This window comes from Sminthopsis crassicaudata, chromosome 1 (genome assembly GCF_048593235.1).
Source record: "Sminthopsis crassicaudata isolate SCR6 chromosome 1, ASM4859323v1, whole genome shotgun sequence".
Lineage (NCBI taxonomy): Eukaryota > Metazoa > Chordata > Mammalia > Dasyuromorphia > Dasyuridae > Sminthopsis > Sminthopsis crassicaudata.
The window spans coordinates 333468234-333487631 of NC_133617.1; the positions used below are offsets into that span (position 1 = coordinate 333468234).

At 30.8% G+C, this 19398-nt stretch overlaps 1 protein-coding gene across 1 annotated transcript in view; it reads left to right on the forward strand.

The window, feature by feature from the left end:
• Positions 1-19398, forward strand: part of CTNND2 (catenin delta 2) — a 1154077-nt gene that overhangs the window by 701991 nt on the left and 432688 nt on the right. The window contains 1 exon segment of the mRNA XM_074279123.1: positions 11111-11305. Coding sequence (XP_074135224.1) covers positions 11111-11305 — 195 coding nt within the window.

Sequence of the window (19398 nt, forward strand, 5' to 3'; positions counted from 1 at the left end):
AAAGCTGATGTATCTATTCTAGGTTGCAGAATATTGTTATTAAAATTGAGCTCCTTTATGAAGTGTGAATAAGATTTCATATATATATTCCCTGGTTTTATCTTTTAGTTTACTTAATACTAGGAATAGGTGATTGTTCTTCTTCTTTTTTCTGGAGATAGTTCTTTATCTCAGAAATGAAGGAAATGATCTCTTCTGCCTGCTTGCAGCATTTGATCTGCTGCTATCTCTGACTTTCTATCTCCTAGCTTATTTAGCCCTCAGTCATATTTCTCCTTGCCTCCAACTATTTTTCCCAGAATATTTGAGTAGTAGATGTTTGTTATAAGCAACATTTAGTAGTAAAATCATATTGAATATAAAATGCCTCTGCAAGTATATATAGGAAGTGATGAAATAACACTATACATAGACTAAACATGAACATGAGCAAATGAAAAACAAAATCTTATTCTTTAAAAAATATCATATCCATTTCAGGATACTGAATGGATGCAGTTTGAATAATGTAATTAATTAATAAAGCTCTAAATTGGAGCATGATAAGAAAATTATTCTTTTACATTTCAACCATTGTGCCTTCTTTAAATTGATTTAACATCTAAAAAGGAGGGAGGAAAGGAGGGAAGATTCACTTAATCTTAAATTTGGATACTTGCCTCTGTATTATACTGAGTCATATCTTCCAAAACCCTTTAAGCAAGGTTTGATTAATAAGATTATGGGGCTACAATCATAAAATATTTGCTTAATTCTGCCAACACATTATATGTTACCTTGGGAGAATGACTTCAGCTCCCTTTATTTTTTTTTCTATCTGTTCATCAGGAATAAATAAATATCACAAAAAGAGCTGCAATAAACAGTTTTGTACAAATGAGTATTTTTCCTCTTTAAAAAATATCTTTGTAAGGTAGACCTAGTAGTGGTATTGCTGGATCAAAAGGTATGCACAGTTTTATACCTCTTTCATTCCAATTCATCTCCAGAATGGTTGGATCAGTTCATAAATCTACCACAATGCATTAGTACCCGTTTTTCCATATTTCTGTCCAATATCCAATATTTTCCATTTTTGTCATATTAACTAATCTGATACGTGTGAGATGTTATCTCAGAGTTGTTTTAATTTGCATTTCTCTAATCAATAGTGATTTAGAGCATTTTTTTTTCATTGACTATAGATAGCTTTATTTCTCAGTAAATTGTATCTTCTTACCTTTTGGTCATTTATCAAGTGGGGAATGGTTTGTATTTTTATAAATTGGATTCATTTTTATATACTTTAGAAATGAGGCCTTTGTCAGAGATATGTATTGTAATTTCCCCCTAATTTGCTGCTTTCCTTATAATTTTATTTACATTGATTTTGTTTGTGCAAAATATTTTAAATGACTATTTTACATTTGCTAATGTTCTCTCTATCTTGTTTGGTCCTAAGCTGTTTCCTTATCCATAAATCTGACAGATAAGCTACTCCATGCTCTCTTAATTTGTTTATGGTATCACTCTTGATGTGTAAATCTTATTTTGACCTTATTTTTGTATACAATGTGAGATGTTGCTCTATATCTAGTTTCTGCCATACTGTTTTCCAGTTTTCCCTGCAGTTTTTGTCAAATAATGTGTTTTTGTTCCAAAAGTTTAGATCTTTAGTTTTATCATATGTTATGCTATATTATATACTATAATTTCACTAAATATCTTTATTATTGAATATCATCAAATCATTCAAAAGCAGCTTTCCATAATGGATAGAATTCCAATCTTTACTTCAGAAAAATTAGATTCAAGTCCGTCTTTTGTAGATACTGGCTATGTGATCCTCAGCAACCCATTTAACAAGGCCCTAGCTAAATCTCCTAGACCTGAATTGGTAGAATAAATTTCTTTAAAGGATGCTTTCTACATTCATGATACCATGCATCCAAACAATTGAATTCTAAATTCTTTAAAGAAAAAGATTGTTATTATAAACATTTAACTGGGTCCAATATTGAATGGGACGAAGAAAGAGATCTGGCTTACTTTTAAAAATTATTTCACCATTTTTTAAATCCTAAACTTCTTCCTGAAACAGAAGCCCATCTGATACAAGTGTTCTTTTAGTGATATTATATATCAGGAGAACATGAAATACTATATTGCACAGAATTAAAACTGTTAATCCCCAAAGAATAATAGAGAGATGCAGGGAAGTAATAAAGAATAGTTTATATAAGTGATAGATAACTATACATGGAAAATGCTATTAGTAATAAGGAGCTATATCATCAGAAAAAGAATTGAACTAGTAAGCTAGAACAAGGGTATTTATGACTGAGTATCCACACTGAAGAGGCAACTAATCTTTTGAAATATGAAAAATAGGCAGTGATTCTGACATCACTTATAATTGTCCATAGGAGCACAAACCTATGGTGTTTGTAATGTTTTATGGCTTTCATATACATATAAAAATTGGTAACTTGAAATCATTGAGTAGTGTCTTTAAATTTATATTTCTGATTCCACTATAGTTTTTTTATTCTTGATTATTTTGCTAATGAGTAGATCTTTTTCCATTTCCATTTTCCATTTACCTAATTTTAAAATTAAATGAACTATTGAACACCATGACGAGGATTCGCTCAAATGAATATTGTTGTATATCCAAATTGCTTCAATTATTAAATCAGTGTATTAGAAAAGTATTTATTAATATTAAATATGGAGGCCACAGTTTCCTCATCTGTCAAATTATCTTTAACGGAGATAAAATGTCCAGTATTCTTTGGCTATCATATATGTATACACATAGTATTTTATTCAACCCCCCAAAAGTGGTGAATATGGTTATTTATGACATCAAAAAAGAATGCCAAATTATTTCTTCAGGAGCCAAGTTTCCAGCCATCTGAAAAAGAAGAGGACAATAAAAACAAGTCAAATCAATGTTCCTCACATTTGAATTTTAATAAGACTAATGTGATTAAGTAGACTAACAATCATTCCTGAAACATTTCAGAGAACTTGTGCTTTTCACTCTTTTCAAGCCAGAGATCTTGCAAACAAGTTCATCTGAAAGAAATTATAAAGAGTTTTAAAAATTCAAACAGGGAATTTCATTATATCTCTATACCTTTTAATAATTAACCTTAATCATATTTAAAATTATTTAATTATACTGTTACAAACTAATGAAATTATGCACAAAGTAGAATTTTGAAACTTCTATGATGCTATTAGTATTACTTGATCTGAATGAGTTATGAAATAATGGGCAGAATTATCCTTCCTCTAATTTGAGATAGTGATAAAAGAAAAAATTAGTGCACTGAAAATCTTAAAGAAATTAAATGAAAGTGAATAATTGTTCTTCATATCATAAATAGAAGTCACAATTTCATAGAAATTAGGAATATAACTATCTTGATATTGTATTGCCCTTTAAAAAATACTTCTCTCTGGAAGTGCAGGGAAAATTACTATTTTATAGTTTATGAATATTATATCTATGACTTAAGTAAAATATTTACACACACACACACACACACACACATATATATTTAAACATATATATATATATATTTATTTCTTTAGTTCTTTACTTATTCATGCATGTCTTAATGCAGCCATTCATTCAACACATATTTTTTATTTTTTAAATTAATTTTATAATTACAATTTTTTGACAGTACATATGCGTGAGTAATTTTTTTTTTACATTATCCCTTGTATTCATTTTTCCAAATTTTCCCCTCCCTCCCTCTACTCCCTCCCCTAGATGACAGGCAATCCCATACATATTAAATGTGTTACAATATAACCTAGATACAATATATGTGTGTAAATCCAATTTTCTTGTTGCATGGTAAGAATTGGATTCCGAAGGTATAAGTAACCTGGGTAGAAAGACAGTAGTGCAAACAGTTTACATTCAGTTCCCAGTGTTCCTTCTCTGGATGTAGTTGTTTCTATCCATCATTGATCAACTGGAAGTGAATTGGATCTTCTTTATGTTGAAGATATCCACTTCACTCAGAATATGTCTTCATACAGTATTGTCGTTGAAGTGTATAGTGATCTCCTGTTTCTGCTCATTTCATTCAGCATCAGTTCATGCAAGTCTCTCCAAACCTCTCTGTATTCATCCTTCTGTTCATTTCTTATAGAGCAATAACATTCCATAACGTTCATATACCATAATTTATCCAACCATACTCCAATTGATGGACATACATTCATTTTCCAGTTTCTAGCCATTACAAAAAGAGCTGCCACAAACATTTTGGCACACACAGGTCCCTTTCCCCTCTTTAGTATTTCTTTGGGATATAAGCCCAATAGCAGCAATGCTGGATCAAAGGGTATGCACAGTTTGATAACTTTTTGGGCATAATTCCAAATTGCTCTCTAGAATGGCTGGATTCTTTTGCAACTCCACCAACAATGCATCAGTGTCCCAGTTTTCCCACATCCCCTCCAACATTCATCATTATCTTTTCCTGTCATCTTAGCCAATCTGAAAAGTGTGTAGTGGTATCTCAGAGTTGTCTTAATTTGCATTTCTCTGATCAGTAGTGATTTGGAACACTCTTTCATATGAGAGGATATAATTTCAATTTCATCATCTGAAAATTGTCTGTTCATATCCTTTGACCATTTATCAATTGGAGAATCAACATATATTTATTGAGTAATTACTATTATAAAGCACTTGCTAGGCAAAGTGGTAGAGGCAAAAATCAATAAAAAAAATCTTGGCTTTCAAACAACTTACAACATAGGACATTAGAAAATTTTCAGGTAACTAGCTAAAATGCAAGGCTGTGTATTTTAAGTATGAAGATCTATTAACTCATCACCTTAGTATAATATTAATTATGTGTGTCTTTGACCAGTTTCCAAAAGTTTATGAAATGTTTTTATTCATTAGAATTTCTTACAAAATTCATATTTTATTCTAATCTTTGGTCTATAGTAAATTATTTTAGCTTCTTCTTGACCAGAAGGAAAACTACCATATTTAATGTTTCAATTTAAATTTCATTAATCTCCCCAAACTGATGCACACTAATTTATTATCAGTATCATTTTTTTGGCCTCTTTGTTTTGTCAGTATGATCACCTCTATTTATGTCTTCTCCTGTTGCAATTTTTATTTTGATTGTATTCATTTTGATCCCTCCCAAAAAACAGCTTGTAGTTTCATTCAAGTCAGAATTATTTGATTTTAAGTCTTAAATCTGACCTAAACTTTGAGAAAGTCATATAAGCTTTCCGTGTCCCCAGACAACACTCTAAAATTACATGTTTATTACAAACATGCTGGTGTGCATCATCTTCATAGAACTTCCATTCTAATGGGGCAGACAAACATGAAAATAACTGTGTATACATATAATATATGTAGAAAATACCTACATCAAAGGGGAAGACAGTCACAGCTTAGGAGACTGGAAAAGGACTTTTGTAGAAGGTGGAATTTGATCAGCATTATAAAGAAAGCCAAGGAAACTCAGAGGTAGAAGTGAAGAGGGAGAAAACTAGTGATGCAGAGAAAGAGATAGAATATTATATTTGCAACAAACAGAAGGCTTGTGCATGAAGGAGAATAAAATATAAGAAAAGTAGGAAATTAGAAAGAACCAAGATCAAAAAAGTCTTGGAGGCAACATGAAATCACTTTACAGAAATTGTTTAGGCAGATTTGGAATTGTGTAGGATGAACTGGAGCAAAGAGAGATATAAGGCCGGAAGACCAATTTTTAAAAAATTAATTATAATAGGTTAAATGTGAGTGGACTAAAAAGAATATGTCTTTGTATGTGCATCTATATCTTTATATCCATGTGTCTATCTGTCTATATTTAATCTATAATCTTTTCAAAGTAAAAGTGAGGTTTGTTATTGCATTGGATATGTTGGGCTACTGAATGAAGAGTTTAGGATGAAACTAACCACTGTGGTCAGCATGGATTACTAGGAATCTGATGTCCTTACCATAAAATTTACATTGAGTAGAGGTTGTATAAAAGGATACTGAGTTTTCATTTTAATGTATTGAGTGTGAGGTGCCTATGGACATACATTTTGAGGTGATTGAATAACTATCACTTATTGAAATGAATAAGTAATTTAATCCCTCTCAAAATTATTAGCTTAATCTTAAAATGAGGGTACTGGATTAATTATTTTTTCAGATCTTTTACATATTTAATATTAAATGGTTCTGTTCTCATAAATATCATCTACTGATATGAAGACATCTTTATAATGTTTATATATTTAGTTCACTGCTATTAGGTGATTTGGAAAGTTTTCTTTTTACAGAATCATAGAATTTTGGAGTTGGAAGGAATCTTAGCAACAATAGTCTGGTGCACAAAACACACACACACATACATACACAATTTCAACTTAAATGCATCAGAGAAGTTGCTCATCTACCCTTTGTTTGGAGATTTCTAGTGAGGGGGATTCATTTTTCCTAAGGTAGCCCATTCTACTTCTTCATAGTTCTAATTATTAGGTAGTTTCCTCAGTTTTTTTATCCCTGATATAATATCTAAATTTTCCTGTTTAAAATTTCTTCACCTTGCTCTTAAGGGGGCAAACAGAATAAAATTGTTTTCTCTCACCAGATAGCTTTTCATGTACTTGAAAAACAGATATCATCTCTCAGGTCACCTTCTCTAGAAATATGATTGATCATTGCATTAATTAGTTTTCTAAAGTCTATCAAAGTTATTTTTCTTTGCAGTGTTGCTATGCTTTTTAAAGTTATTTTGGTTCTTTTCACTGTCAGTTTATGTTCCCAAAGATTCTCTAAAATAATTTCCTTTGTAATTTCTTACAATAACATTCCATTAAGCCCAACAACAAAATTCCATTGCATTCAAACACCATAATTTGTTGAGATATTATCCAATTAATGGGGAAATTTTAATTCCTGGCTCTTTTTTTTTTCTTTTTCTTTTAACCCTTCCTTTAGGATTTGAAAATCTTTTTTGCTTCTATTTCCTAAACAATATTATTTTTCCTTTTAAGTAGTTCCCCCATGTTCTCTTATTACCTACTGGAATGTGTGTGTGTGTGCACGCAAATTTTTGTCTATTTCAGGTAAAGAGTGAGGTCCATATTTGTTACATATTCTTCTCAAGGAAGCTAATTGTGAAAAATAACAAATTCTTCTCTCTTCTTCTTCATTTCTATACTAGTGTTTTCTTTTTATTTTATTTTCTTTTTCTTCTTTTTAGATCCTAAGGAAATAATCAATTTCCAGGTGTTTTCTTTCCTTTACTTAGTTTCCTCAATGCTTTTTGAAAACATAAGATTCTGGGACAGCTAGGTGGCAGAGTGGATAGAGCACCAGTCCTGAAGACAGGAAAACCTGAGTTCAAATATAGCCTCAGACACTTAACACTTCCTAGCTATGTGATCCTGGGCAAGTCATTTAACCCCAATTGCCTCAGGGAAAAAAATAAAATAAGATTCTGAAGGGACTTTACCCCCCCTTCTTTCTCATTAGAGAATTCCTTATAATTGTTCAAATAAATTTATTGTTTAAATTTCTCTGGAACATCAGTAGGAGTTCCTACTGAGCTCTGGTATTTTCATGTGAAATATTCCCTTAAACATCCATTTTCCCCAGATAGAATCATGCTTAGCTTTGCTAGGTAAGTTCTTGTTGAGTTGCATTTTGGAATCATATTCCAAGAGCTCCTCTCCTTTCTATAGTAGAAACTACAAGTGTGTGTGTGTGATATTAATTGAACTTCTTTAGTCCTTGAACTGATTTATCTTGGATACCTAAAGATTTTCTTTTCTTTGAGGTGCTTTGATCTTCAGCTTTTATATTCCTGAGACTCTTTTAGGGGAGGGTTTCATCTAGAGTATTATTGTGGTTTCTTTCTACTTCTACTGTGCCCTTTTGTTCTAATATCTCAGTGCAATCTCCCTTTGTGATTTCTCAAAGTGTGGGATTTGCACATTTTAATCATGTTTTTTCAGGGAAACAAATGATCTTTAAATTATTTCTCTTTGGTTTGTTTTCCAGGCTGCTTGTTTTTTATAATAGTTGTCTTTTTTAACTTGTTTTTTTATTCATTTTTTTTATTTTGTTCTAGTGTTTCTTGCTATGTTGTAGAGTCAGTGTCAGAATCTCTTTCATCTATTCCAGCACTGAGGATTTTACTTATTGATTAAGATTTACCATATTATTTTCTAGAACATTTTTATTTCTTTCCTCTAGAGCTTATAATTTCATTTTAAAAATATTTTGCGTCATCTCTTCTGGATATTCATTTAGACCTAGTGGAAAATTTATTCTTTTCCTTTAAGTGTCCCCTTCCAGAGATATTTTCTTTTTGCTTTTGAGGCATCTTTACATTTATAATATTGGTATTTTTCTTCATTTACTCATTAAATTTTTTGCATCTAAATTGATGCTTTGTGCCAGGGCCAGTCTTTGTACTGCAAATTTTTTTGAAGGGGAGAGATATTTGAATCTATGATATGTGGTCTTTCCTAGATTCCTTGTATTCTTTACTAACTTTTCATCTCTCAGGATTAGTACACACACACACACACACACACACACACACACACACACACACACACACACAAAATCTTGGAGATTCAGGATCTGGTCTCTTTAAAAAAAAGTGTTCTAAAACATCAAATTTGGAGTTTGGGTTCTCTGTTGAGTGATTCATTGCTGCTCTAGCCACCACTCTGTTCTTCAGGGGCCCTATCTTATGGCTCTCTGACCACCCTGGTGCTTTTGCAATAGCATCTGCTCTTGCTGCCCTGGGTAGATATCCCAAGTTTCTTCCCTATGTTGCTGGTAGGCTAGGGTCTTATGTCCCTGTGTAAATGTGGGCTTTTGCACCCTTTTCAATTGTCCCAACCTACTGCATAATTTCTTGAGCCATTATGCTGTACAAGGATATATTATTAGTTTCTCACTGGATTCTTGATCATTATTTTCTCTCTTTGGAATACAGTATTTTGTTGGTGTAAGTAACTGAGAGCTGCTTTTCAAGTAGTCATTTTTGCCTAAAGTCTCTAAAAATATCTGCATAAAGTTTCTATTATTATGCTATATGGTCAAACTTCAGCTTGTTGATGCATTTATTCTTGTGGCCAATAGCATATACATACTGATAATTCTCAACTTTCAAATAATGAACATTTCCAATAGAAAAACATGAAAAAACTCTTTCTATGGTCTCTTTTTTTCTTCTCTCCCTCCTTTATTCACATACTTACTCACATACATTCACATACATTTACACATTAAAAAAAACTTAACTAAACAACCAAATTTAAAATAGCATTTAAAATAATGCTATTTTTATATATTACATAAGTGATTTGTGTTGCATATATTGTGTGTATAAATATATGCATAAATATAACTATCTTGTTTCCTTAAAGTATCATCAATGAAAGAATAAAATCCTCATAGCATATTCAAACATGCAAGAATTTTGTCCTATTATGATTAAATGACAACCGTTTGAAAGTTGTTTGTGGCAAAATTACCTTAAATTCATGTCCCTTTTTATAATTGCTAGCTAATATTTCTGAAGTCTTATTTCCTGGGTTCAAGTGAATGTGTATACATGTGATTAAACAAGTCAATTTTACCTCAGAAACTACTTTAAAAGATTGACATTCTATTGCATTTCTCATTAATTTTTTTTTTTATTTCTGAAACAGAGATAATGCTTTAATTTGACTCAAAGAACACCTTTTAAAAATATGTTTGATAAATTGCTGTTTTTAACATCTGGATAATCATGATTATTTTTTCATATATATTTAGACGTAAAGCCATGTTTGCAATTCTGAACAACAGGATAGTAAACTTCAGAGGTAACATGAATTGGCAGCAGTGACTTTACTGAAGGCAAATTAAGACTCACATCTGTGCCTATATGAACATAAAAATGAAAACTAGCAAACATGTACATAGGCTAATATTCAGCTTGATCTTGGCACTTGATAAGCCACATGTATTGAACCTAATTATGCAAAATAATTATTTTAGATGCATAATTCTACTGAGAATAACCTAAATGGAAATTTATTGAATCACTAACAAAGGGAATGGGTAAACAAATTTTCTGATCTATTATTTATTTACTTTTATCCCAAATATTCAGCAACTTTTAAGAATGGTCAGTTTGTGGAAGTTGTTCAGTTCTCATGACTAGATCAACCACTTTAAAGCACATACCCTATTGACTTTTAATTTGTATTAGCCTTCCTCATTGTGCCATCAATCTCTATCTGTAATTTCAAGACCTTTGATCCACGCCTTACACATTCCATGCCATAATAGCACAATAATAACATGGCAGAATATATTTTTCAGAATTGCAAAAGAAAGTCATAAAAATAACATTTAATGACTAGGGATTTGCAAACTTTATTTCATAATCTTTTAATTATTATCAGAAAATGGAAAACTAGCACTTTCATTTTGAAATGGTAGCAAAAAAAATCTTATATTTCACCTTTTCTGTTACTTTAAAGCATCTTATCTTTGGATATGTCTCATTTATCCATCCTTTGGGAATTTAGACTATAGAAAGCCCTAGCATTATGGTTCATTCATAGTCCAAGGGAAAAATGTTCATGAAGCAAAATGTCCCACCAGTTTTCAGGAGAAGTATTAAAATGATTTGTTTTGGTCATTAATATGTTTATACATCACCTGAAGTTATTTTTGTGGTAAAGTTTATGTTTGAATCACCCAGACCAATTAGCAATGGTGTTTTTGCCTTTTCTTTTTTCTTCCTTGTTAATTAATTCCTTTATTGAGGATTCCAGCTACATTTGTGAAATACTGAGAAGGTAGTTTTATTGGCTTTGTACAATAACTATTTATCTCTTGGAATATTATCTTCCTTATGGGAAAATCAAGAGTTATATAACTGGAGGTGCTGATAAGCTGATTAGCTTGACTCATTGCCGTCATTTCATGTTATTTTGTGCACATTTCAACAGTTTTCTTTAAAAATTAAAATCCCAAAGTTATGTTCAAATATACCTTTGACAAAAGTGGTCTTGTTTGTGTACTATTTCCTTCCTAATTATTCTATTTGTTCACTTGCAGCTGGATCTCGGGCATCTTATAGCAGCCAACACAGCCACCTTGGCTCTGAATTGAGGGCACTACAGTCTCCAGAACATCACATAGATCCCATTTATGAAGACAGAGTATATCAGAAACCCCCCATGCGGAGTCTCAGTCAGAGTCAGGGGGACCCTTTGCAGCCAGCCCATACAGCCACCTATCGCACTAGCACAGGTATGTACTCACTTCAAAGTTATCCATTTCAAATGGAATTCTTTTGGTTTTTTGTTTAATTTTCATGTTCAGTTCCTAAATTATTTTCTTAAAGTTGGCAAAAAAACCAGGGAAAGTTCTATATATGAGTATGCCATAGTCTACCATTATTCAACTATATAATGGTAAAAAGAGAGTCATAATAGGAATTCACTCCATCAGGCACAATTAAGCAATTACATATCTAGATGTGAGGTTGGTAGCAGTACATTCAAATATATTTTGCCATTAAATTAACTTAAAGTAGGTGATATTGATCTTTATGTTCTTATTAATAATTTATTAATTATACATGGCTATTCCTTGAAAAGGAAAATTAAAATTCAATGTAATAAAGTATGTTGTTTTTACATTTTTATAAGCTAATCTTTCCTTTTTTGGAAAAATAAAGATGGCAATTTACACATAGACTTAGTTTATAGTGGGCTTCAAAGTTGAAGGACCATATTTAACATAATAAATTTATGTGGCTAAAAGATAGAATTTTGTCTTATATTAACAAATATGCATATGTTCATATCATATTATATACATTAAAATGAGTGCTTTATAATAATTTTTTTGATTCGTTTCTCAGGTTCAAATGTGCTGGTGGGAAGGGGGGTAGGGGGAAAATTATTGAGCTAAAATGTAACTTAAACAGTTTAATATGACATTTTCTATTGTTTATCAAATATTGATAATTTGTTTATATTTATTTTTTAAAAGAAAATGTATTTAATACTATATATTGCCATGGAGAGGTATTAAAACCTGGGATATATCAATATTCATATCTAGAGCTAAACCAACACAGGACCCTACAGTAGGGGAGGGGAATCTTATGGTAATTTTGATTTATCACTGTGATGTATAGTACTTTGGCTTAATTGCATTGTGATATCAATTATATATCTTTCATTGTCAAGTAAAAGCAGTATTTATATTTGATTATTGGAATTTGTAATTCAATATTTTATTGCAACATAAGAAAAGGACAAAATATTAGTTATTCTCCCTCAAATTTGATAATATAAATGCTACCTATTATTATTAATAATCTAAGGTTTTTACATAAATTGATTTTTTGTCACTTTCTACTGTAATATACGACTTGTTTAAAAGCTAGTTTTCAACATTAACATCTTGATTAATAAAGCATTTTTCTTTAGTATTCACTCCTTTTAAACAAAAAAAGTCATTGTAAATTATATTAACAATCCAAAATTGACTTTCAGTAATGATAATGATGAATGACATGCATATTCTCGTAATTTATAATTGCTAGGTACTTTGATGAAATATTAGGTGTATCAGGAAAATATTCAGCTTAACTTTATTTTTATAAGAATCAGAAAAGTATATTTAATTTTATTTAAACATTTTACCCCTTCTTTGGAAAGTCAATAGAAAAGCATCTAGTTTTTATATTGCATTTCACAGACATTATGGCGTGCAGATAAATGGCAGTGAGAAATTGTTAGGATCATGTCATTAACATTTTTCAAGGCTCTTCCCCAGTCTTCTGGCAATTTTGAATAACCGAACTACCCCCAAATGGTTTGGATTCAGGAAAATTACAGCTTTTCATGAGTTGTCTACTCTTAGTATAACTTGTCTAACAACTGAATCAGAACCCTAAAGAGAACGATTATAAATATATCCACTCTCCTCTTTTCCCATTTGGATTCTTGATACAATCTCAAAATCTACCTTTCTCTTACTAACTGGAGTCTTGATCTAATCTAGAAATACCATTGAATTCATGCTTTCAGTATTTCCTCAGTGTCAATAGAGTAATTACATACTACAAATGCGAGAGTCCCCTGATTTTTTTTTTCTAGAATCTGAAGATAGGGAACAAGAGTGCCTATCTAGAGTGACTTCAATCATCCCTCAGATAACTAGCCAGTTATAACTAATTCAGTGCAACAAGTATTTTTAGAACACCTACAATTCGTTTCCCTTTGTTTTAAACATTGTGAGAAATCCAAAGAAAGGAATAGGCACAATCACTAGATTTAGGAAAATAATATCTATCTGTCTTAAAAATGAGAAAATGTTTCGAATGTTTTAGAACTATGAAACTGATTTATAGGCAACTATGAAGCAATGTCTTTTACAGTTTACCTCTAAAAGCTTAGGCTTTTAAAAATATTTCACAATGCCTTCTTTCTATTATTTATTTGTCACTTTGTTATATTATTTTGTAGATCTTTAGTTATTATTCATTTGTCACTTTATTATATTATTTTGTAGATCTTTAGTTTTGGATTACTTTCCATATTGTTTTTGATGTATTTACCTTTACATCAGGCTCGGTTAAAAATTCTCTTAAGTTGGTGACACTGGATGCTATTTTTTTCAATTTTGTGTTCTCCACTGCTATCTTGTTACAACACTTGCTATGCAGAACTCAAATAGCAAATTATCAGAGCTTTACTTGATTGCAAACAAATCTAAAACAATCTTTTGTTGAAGGTGATATTTTTCACTTTTCCTTTAAATTACTTTAAAACTTAATTCACAGTCTCTAAAATTTGTATTAGACAAAATGACCATGAGATTTGAGAATATGTATGAATAGCATGGAGGCTTATTGCATGCCAGATTGCTTTTTGGAAGCCTACCAGATCAGTTCTCTACTTTTCATCCTAATCTTCAACTTACCTCTCAAGTAAAATCACTTTAGTCAGCTAAATTAATTCCTTACTTCTCTGTTTTTTTTTTAAGGATGGGCACTTTAATAGATTGTTTTTACTAAGGTCAATCTTTCTAATAAGCTTTGTTTCTTTCTATACCCCATACTCTCTCACACATCAATTTGTGTTTTCACTTATGTTGCTGATATTCCTGCTTGGAATTTTATGTGGATGGGACCAAAGGTTCCCCTATCAGTCAATCCAAATTCTGTATTCCTTTCAGGTACATTTTAAGTGATTTAGGAATTCAGTAGGATGTTTCATAGTAAACATCTGACTCTCATTGCCTATAAATTAGGTGTTCTACATTTTACTTTTTCCCCACAATTCTCTGACTGTAGGCCATAATGGCACTTATTCCTCAGATCCATTTAATTATTTAATTGAATTAAATTTTATAAAGGAATACTTCTTTCAAAGAAACAACATTGTAATTATACAAACATCTTCCCCCACCCCCAACACCTGGGTATATAATCTCCATACACCATCTCATTTTCTGTGGAATGGAAAAGGAGGGAATACATTTTCAATTTAGCTCATTTTCTTCAAAACACATTTCCAAATGCCCAAATCCAAAGCTCTCCACCTTGGGCTTGAGTTTGAGATACTCCCAGGCCTTGCTGACTACACATCCAGCTTTGAATCTTGGTGTCAAGGTCACAAGGCTTGATCCCAGGTGAAGCAGGAATTCCACCTCTTGTGCCATAACTGAAAGGACGAATGAAACAGACAAAAAAGAAAGCCCAAGCACTTCTACAAGGTCTAAAATTTCCCTTCCTACATCTCAGTTCCTAACACTGCCATTGTGAGTAAACTTAGACCTTCATCTTCTCAAGTCACCTTGGGAAAGAAATATGACCTTATGGGAGAGGGGTGTATGCATAAGTGTGAGTGTATGTGTGTGTGTGTGTATGTGTGTGTGTGTGTGTGTCTGAAGATATGGCCTGTTTTGGTTGTGTAGACAATTGAAAGAACTATTCCTACCTATATGAGAATGCAAAATCTCATCTTTCCAAAGCTGGAATATCTGGAGATATGCAGCAATTCAAAGATTCAAAATTATAAACAAGATTTTATTTATATTATATTTGAAGAAATAGTATAGATTTATTTTCAAAATGTATCTGATATTCATGATAAAATTTCTGTTTATATGATTTTCATTTAAAAATAATGCTTATAATGATAAAGAGTAAACATAAGACTTATTTCATTCATTGAAAATTCATTTTTTTTAAAAGAAATACAAATTCCTTAAAAAATGGATTTGGAGTTAAAAAATCTAGGCATTCTAGTTCTGCTGTATGTGATTCTTATGACATAGTGACTCTGTAACACACTTAAACTTGCTTGTTCTAGAAGGCTGGATTAGATGATTAATAAGATCTCTGCATCAGCTCTAAATTCTATGAGCCTATAAATAATTAGCACAAATAAATATTTTTTACCAAAAAAATGAAGCATAGACATCTTGGTAATTTTTCTATTCAGGCACTGTATAGTCCAAAGTTGAATTCATATGTTAACAAACATTAGAAATTACTCTTTAATGATTAACTCACATTTATTGTATTTTTTTATTTCATACAATTAAACACCAAGTTGTTACTGTATCTGTAGTTTAATAGGAAATACTTTCACAAGTGATAATGCATCATATTGCATGTCAAATTAATGGATATGTGGAAAAAAACAGAAATGAAAAGGCATACTTTTCAAGAGAAGCTAGATAGATTCTAAAGTGCTTACACAAAGATACTTCTAGAACTCAATAACCTTAGTCAATTAATCTTCCAATAATGAAATGAGTAGGACTAAGTTATTGCCATTTCTAGTGTTATTAATAAGTGCTGACCAAGATACTTGGATTGTTTATGTTAGTGTGAAATGGGACAAATCTACTTAATGTGAACAAATTCCTATATTGTGACATTGACTAATCACCTCATAAAAAATTCTGCATTTTCTTCATTACTTACTGATTGACTTCAAACTTTTTTCAAGAACTGTTGTAACATATGCATAACATAGAACAAATGAAAAGAAACTAGTAAGAATATTTTGTTATTGTATATACAAATATAAATATTCAAAATAAAAAAAATGCCACATAGCCTTGACTTTCAAGTGCACATGATCTGAAATATATGCTATGAAATACAAAAAGGTACTTTAAAATGAAATTTTCAAAATTATATTGGGGGTAACAGTATCAATACCAGTTCCATATGTGTATAAATATGAGTTAGGTATATTTGGATATCATTAAAATTCTAAGTTCTATTGATTAACTCCATAAGTTATTTTAAAGCCTGTTAGCTTTTATGAAATAGTAGTATTACTTTATTAACAAAGTGTAATATCCTATATTTCTTCTTTCTGAAATATTACATATAATTACATGCTTACATGTAACCCTTAATATTTTGTTATATTATATTGAATGATTTTAACTAAAACTTTATTGGAGACTTGTTTCTAAGTAGAATATCAATAATATTTAGAACTCCTGATAAGAATAGTATTTATTTCTAAGTAATGGAACATATAATGTTCCACCATGAAATGGTATTTAATTTACAACAGGAAAAAATTAAAATGTCAAGTATTTCTCTGAAATTGTTAATTAATCAAAAGATTAATTCAAAATAATTGAGAAATAAAAGAGAAGAGAAGTATCTCTTATACTTCTGAATGAAATGAAACTTATTTGCAATTTGAGATTTATCTGCATCATAGAATAAAATGAATGATATAACTAACCAAATAGTTTTAATATTTAGTTTCACAATTTTAAAAAGCTGTAGTATGATTAAAATATAAGCTTTATAAGTCAATTCTTCATCTTTACTAGAAATTTTGAATATTTATTAACAAAAAGAATTTTTATTTGTGTTATTCATATAATTTCTATAGAACTATTGAATCCAAAACAATATATATTACAAAGAGACTATTTCCAAGCTCTCCTTAGTCCGTATTAATTTTCTTGGCTGTGTTCTACAGAATACTAATTATTACTGGACAAAGGTTTAACCTAAAATATGATGATAAGCTATCTCCTGTCTCTGAGCTGTAACTATTGATATTGCAATCTACTGATATTGCAAAGATCTAAAGAGATTCACAAAATGGTTTTGATATAGAAAAATGCATTGTGATATACCTGGTTAACCAAAACTATGCTATAATGCATGGAGACACAAAACAAAGAACTATACTTAAAAAGCTATATAATAATGACTTTTTATTTTTTAAAATATATGCAAAGATAGTTTTCAATTCACCTTTGCCAAACCATGCATTTCAAACCTTCTTCTTTCCCTCCCCACCTCTCTATTTTCCAAATAGCAAATAATTCAATACAGATTAAACATGTGCAGGTTTTCTAAGCATTTATCATTTATCAAGCTATATAAGAAAAATCAGATCAAAGAGGGAGAAAATGAGAAAAAAAAGAAAAGCAAACAAACCACAACCACATATCAAATAAATAATTCAATACAGATTAAACATGTGAAAGTTTTCTAAACATTTATCATTTATCATGCTATACAAGAAAAGTCAGATCAAAGAGGGAGAAAATGAGAAAAAATAAAGAAAGGCAAACAAACCACAACCAAATAAAGGTGAAAATACTATGCTTTGATCCACATTCAATCTCTATAGTCTTCTCTCTGGATATGGATAGCTCTTCCCATGACAAGTCGATTGAAACTGCCTTGAATCACCTTGTTATTGAAAAGAGCCAAGTCCATCACAGTTTATCATCACATAATCTTGCTTGTGGCTATGTATAATGTTTTCTGGGTTTTGCTCACTTCACTTAGCACCAATTCATGTCAGTCTCTCCAAGCATTTCTGAAATCAGCTTGCTAATCTTTTCTTATAGAACAATAATATTATATTATATTCATATACCATAACTTATTCAGCCATTCTCCAACTGATGGACAATTCACTCAATTCCCAATTCCTTGCCATTATTAAAAAATGATTGCTACAAACACTTTTGCACATGTGGGTCCTTTTCCTTCCTTTATGATTTCCTTGGGACACAGATCCAGTAGTCGCACTGCTGTCTTAAAGGGTCTACAGTGTCTTATAGACCTTTGGGTATAGTTCCATATTGCTCTCCCAAATGGTTGGATCAGTTCACAGTTCCACCAACCATGTATTTGTGTCCCAATTTTCCCACATCCCCTTTAACATTTATTATTATTTTGCCCTGTCATCTTAGTCAATTGGAGAGCTGGGAAGTGGTACCTCAGAATTGTCAAAAAAAAAACTCCTTCTAAAAACTTCTTTGCAAATAGATAAGGTTAATGGAAATGAGCACATTAAATGAATTTGGATGAAAACATTCAGTTTATATTTTTGTGGAGAGTGGAGAACCTCTCAGTGTATACATTATGAATAGAGAATAGATAGATGTTATAAGATTGATCACATTCAATTAGTATTGTGAAATAAAACTGCTGAAGACTTTTTAATTGGAATTCATCCTACATTAGAACTCTTTGACATAATATCAATGCAATATCACCACTTCAAAGCCACCAATAAAAAAAAATTCTATTCCAAGTAAAAGGTAGGAGGAACATGAATAAATATAAGCAATATACAATTTAATGAAAACTCTAAAAAGTAAATATCAATTATATGGCTATTTTTATTACAGGCTATATACATTTCGTCATTATGGATATAGGATAAAGGAAAATATAATTAATTAAAATTCTAGTCAATGTTATTTACTAGATAGAGACCTAACTTCATAACTAGTAAATACTGGGTTCAGATTCTGCCTCTGTCCTTACATACGATGTGATCCTGAGCAAATCACTTAATCTCAAATCAGTTGTTCTCTAAACCCCTTTTTGAAACTAAAAGTTAGAAAGTATGTGCTGACCTTCTTTGATAGTGGGAATTTTTTCATTTGGGAGTTCTCTATGCTAATGAAATGACAAGGCCAGTTCATACATATAATTAGCTCCATACTTTATCAGGAGACTTAAGAATCCCTTAGATGAGAATTAATAGATTAATTTAGTATTACAAGGAAGAAATTAGGAATATTTCTGGAAATAACCAATGAAAGATCCACAGGAATATAACATGATAACATGAAGAAATCTTAGCCTTCAGACTGTACATTCTCCCACATGACAAAAATTAATGATGGAGTGGGTAGGACTTATTACTATAGTTACCTGACTTTTCACAAATATTACAAAAACTTATATAGGAAAAATACAAAAGCAGAACATTTCATTTTTTAACTCTCCCCTACTGGTATGAGCTACTTGAATCTTCCTGTTGTATACACTATGGTTACAACTTTTGCTTTTCTTTTGTTTCTTGTTGAAC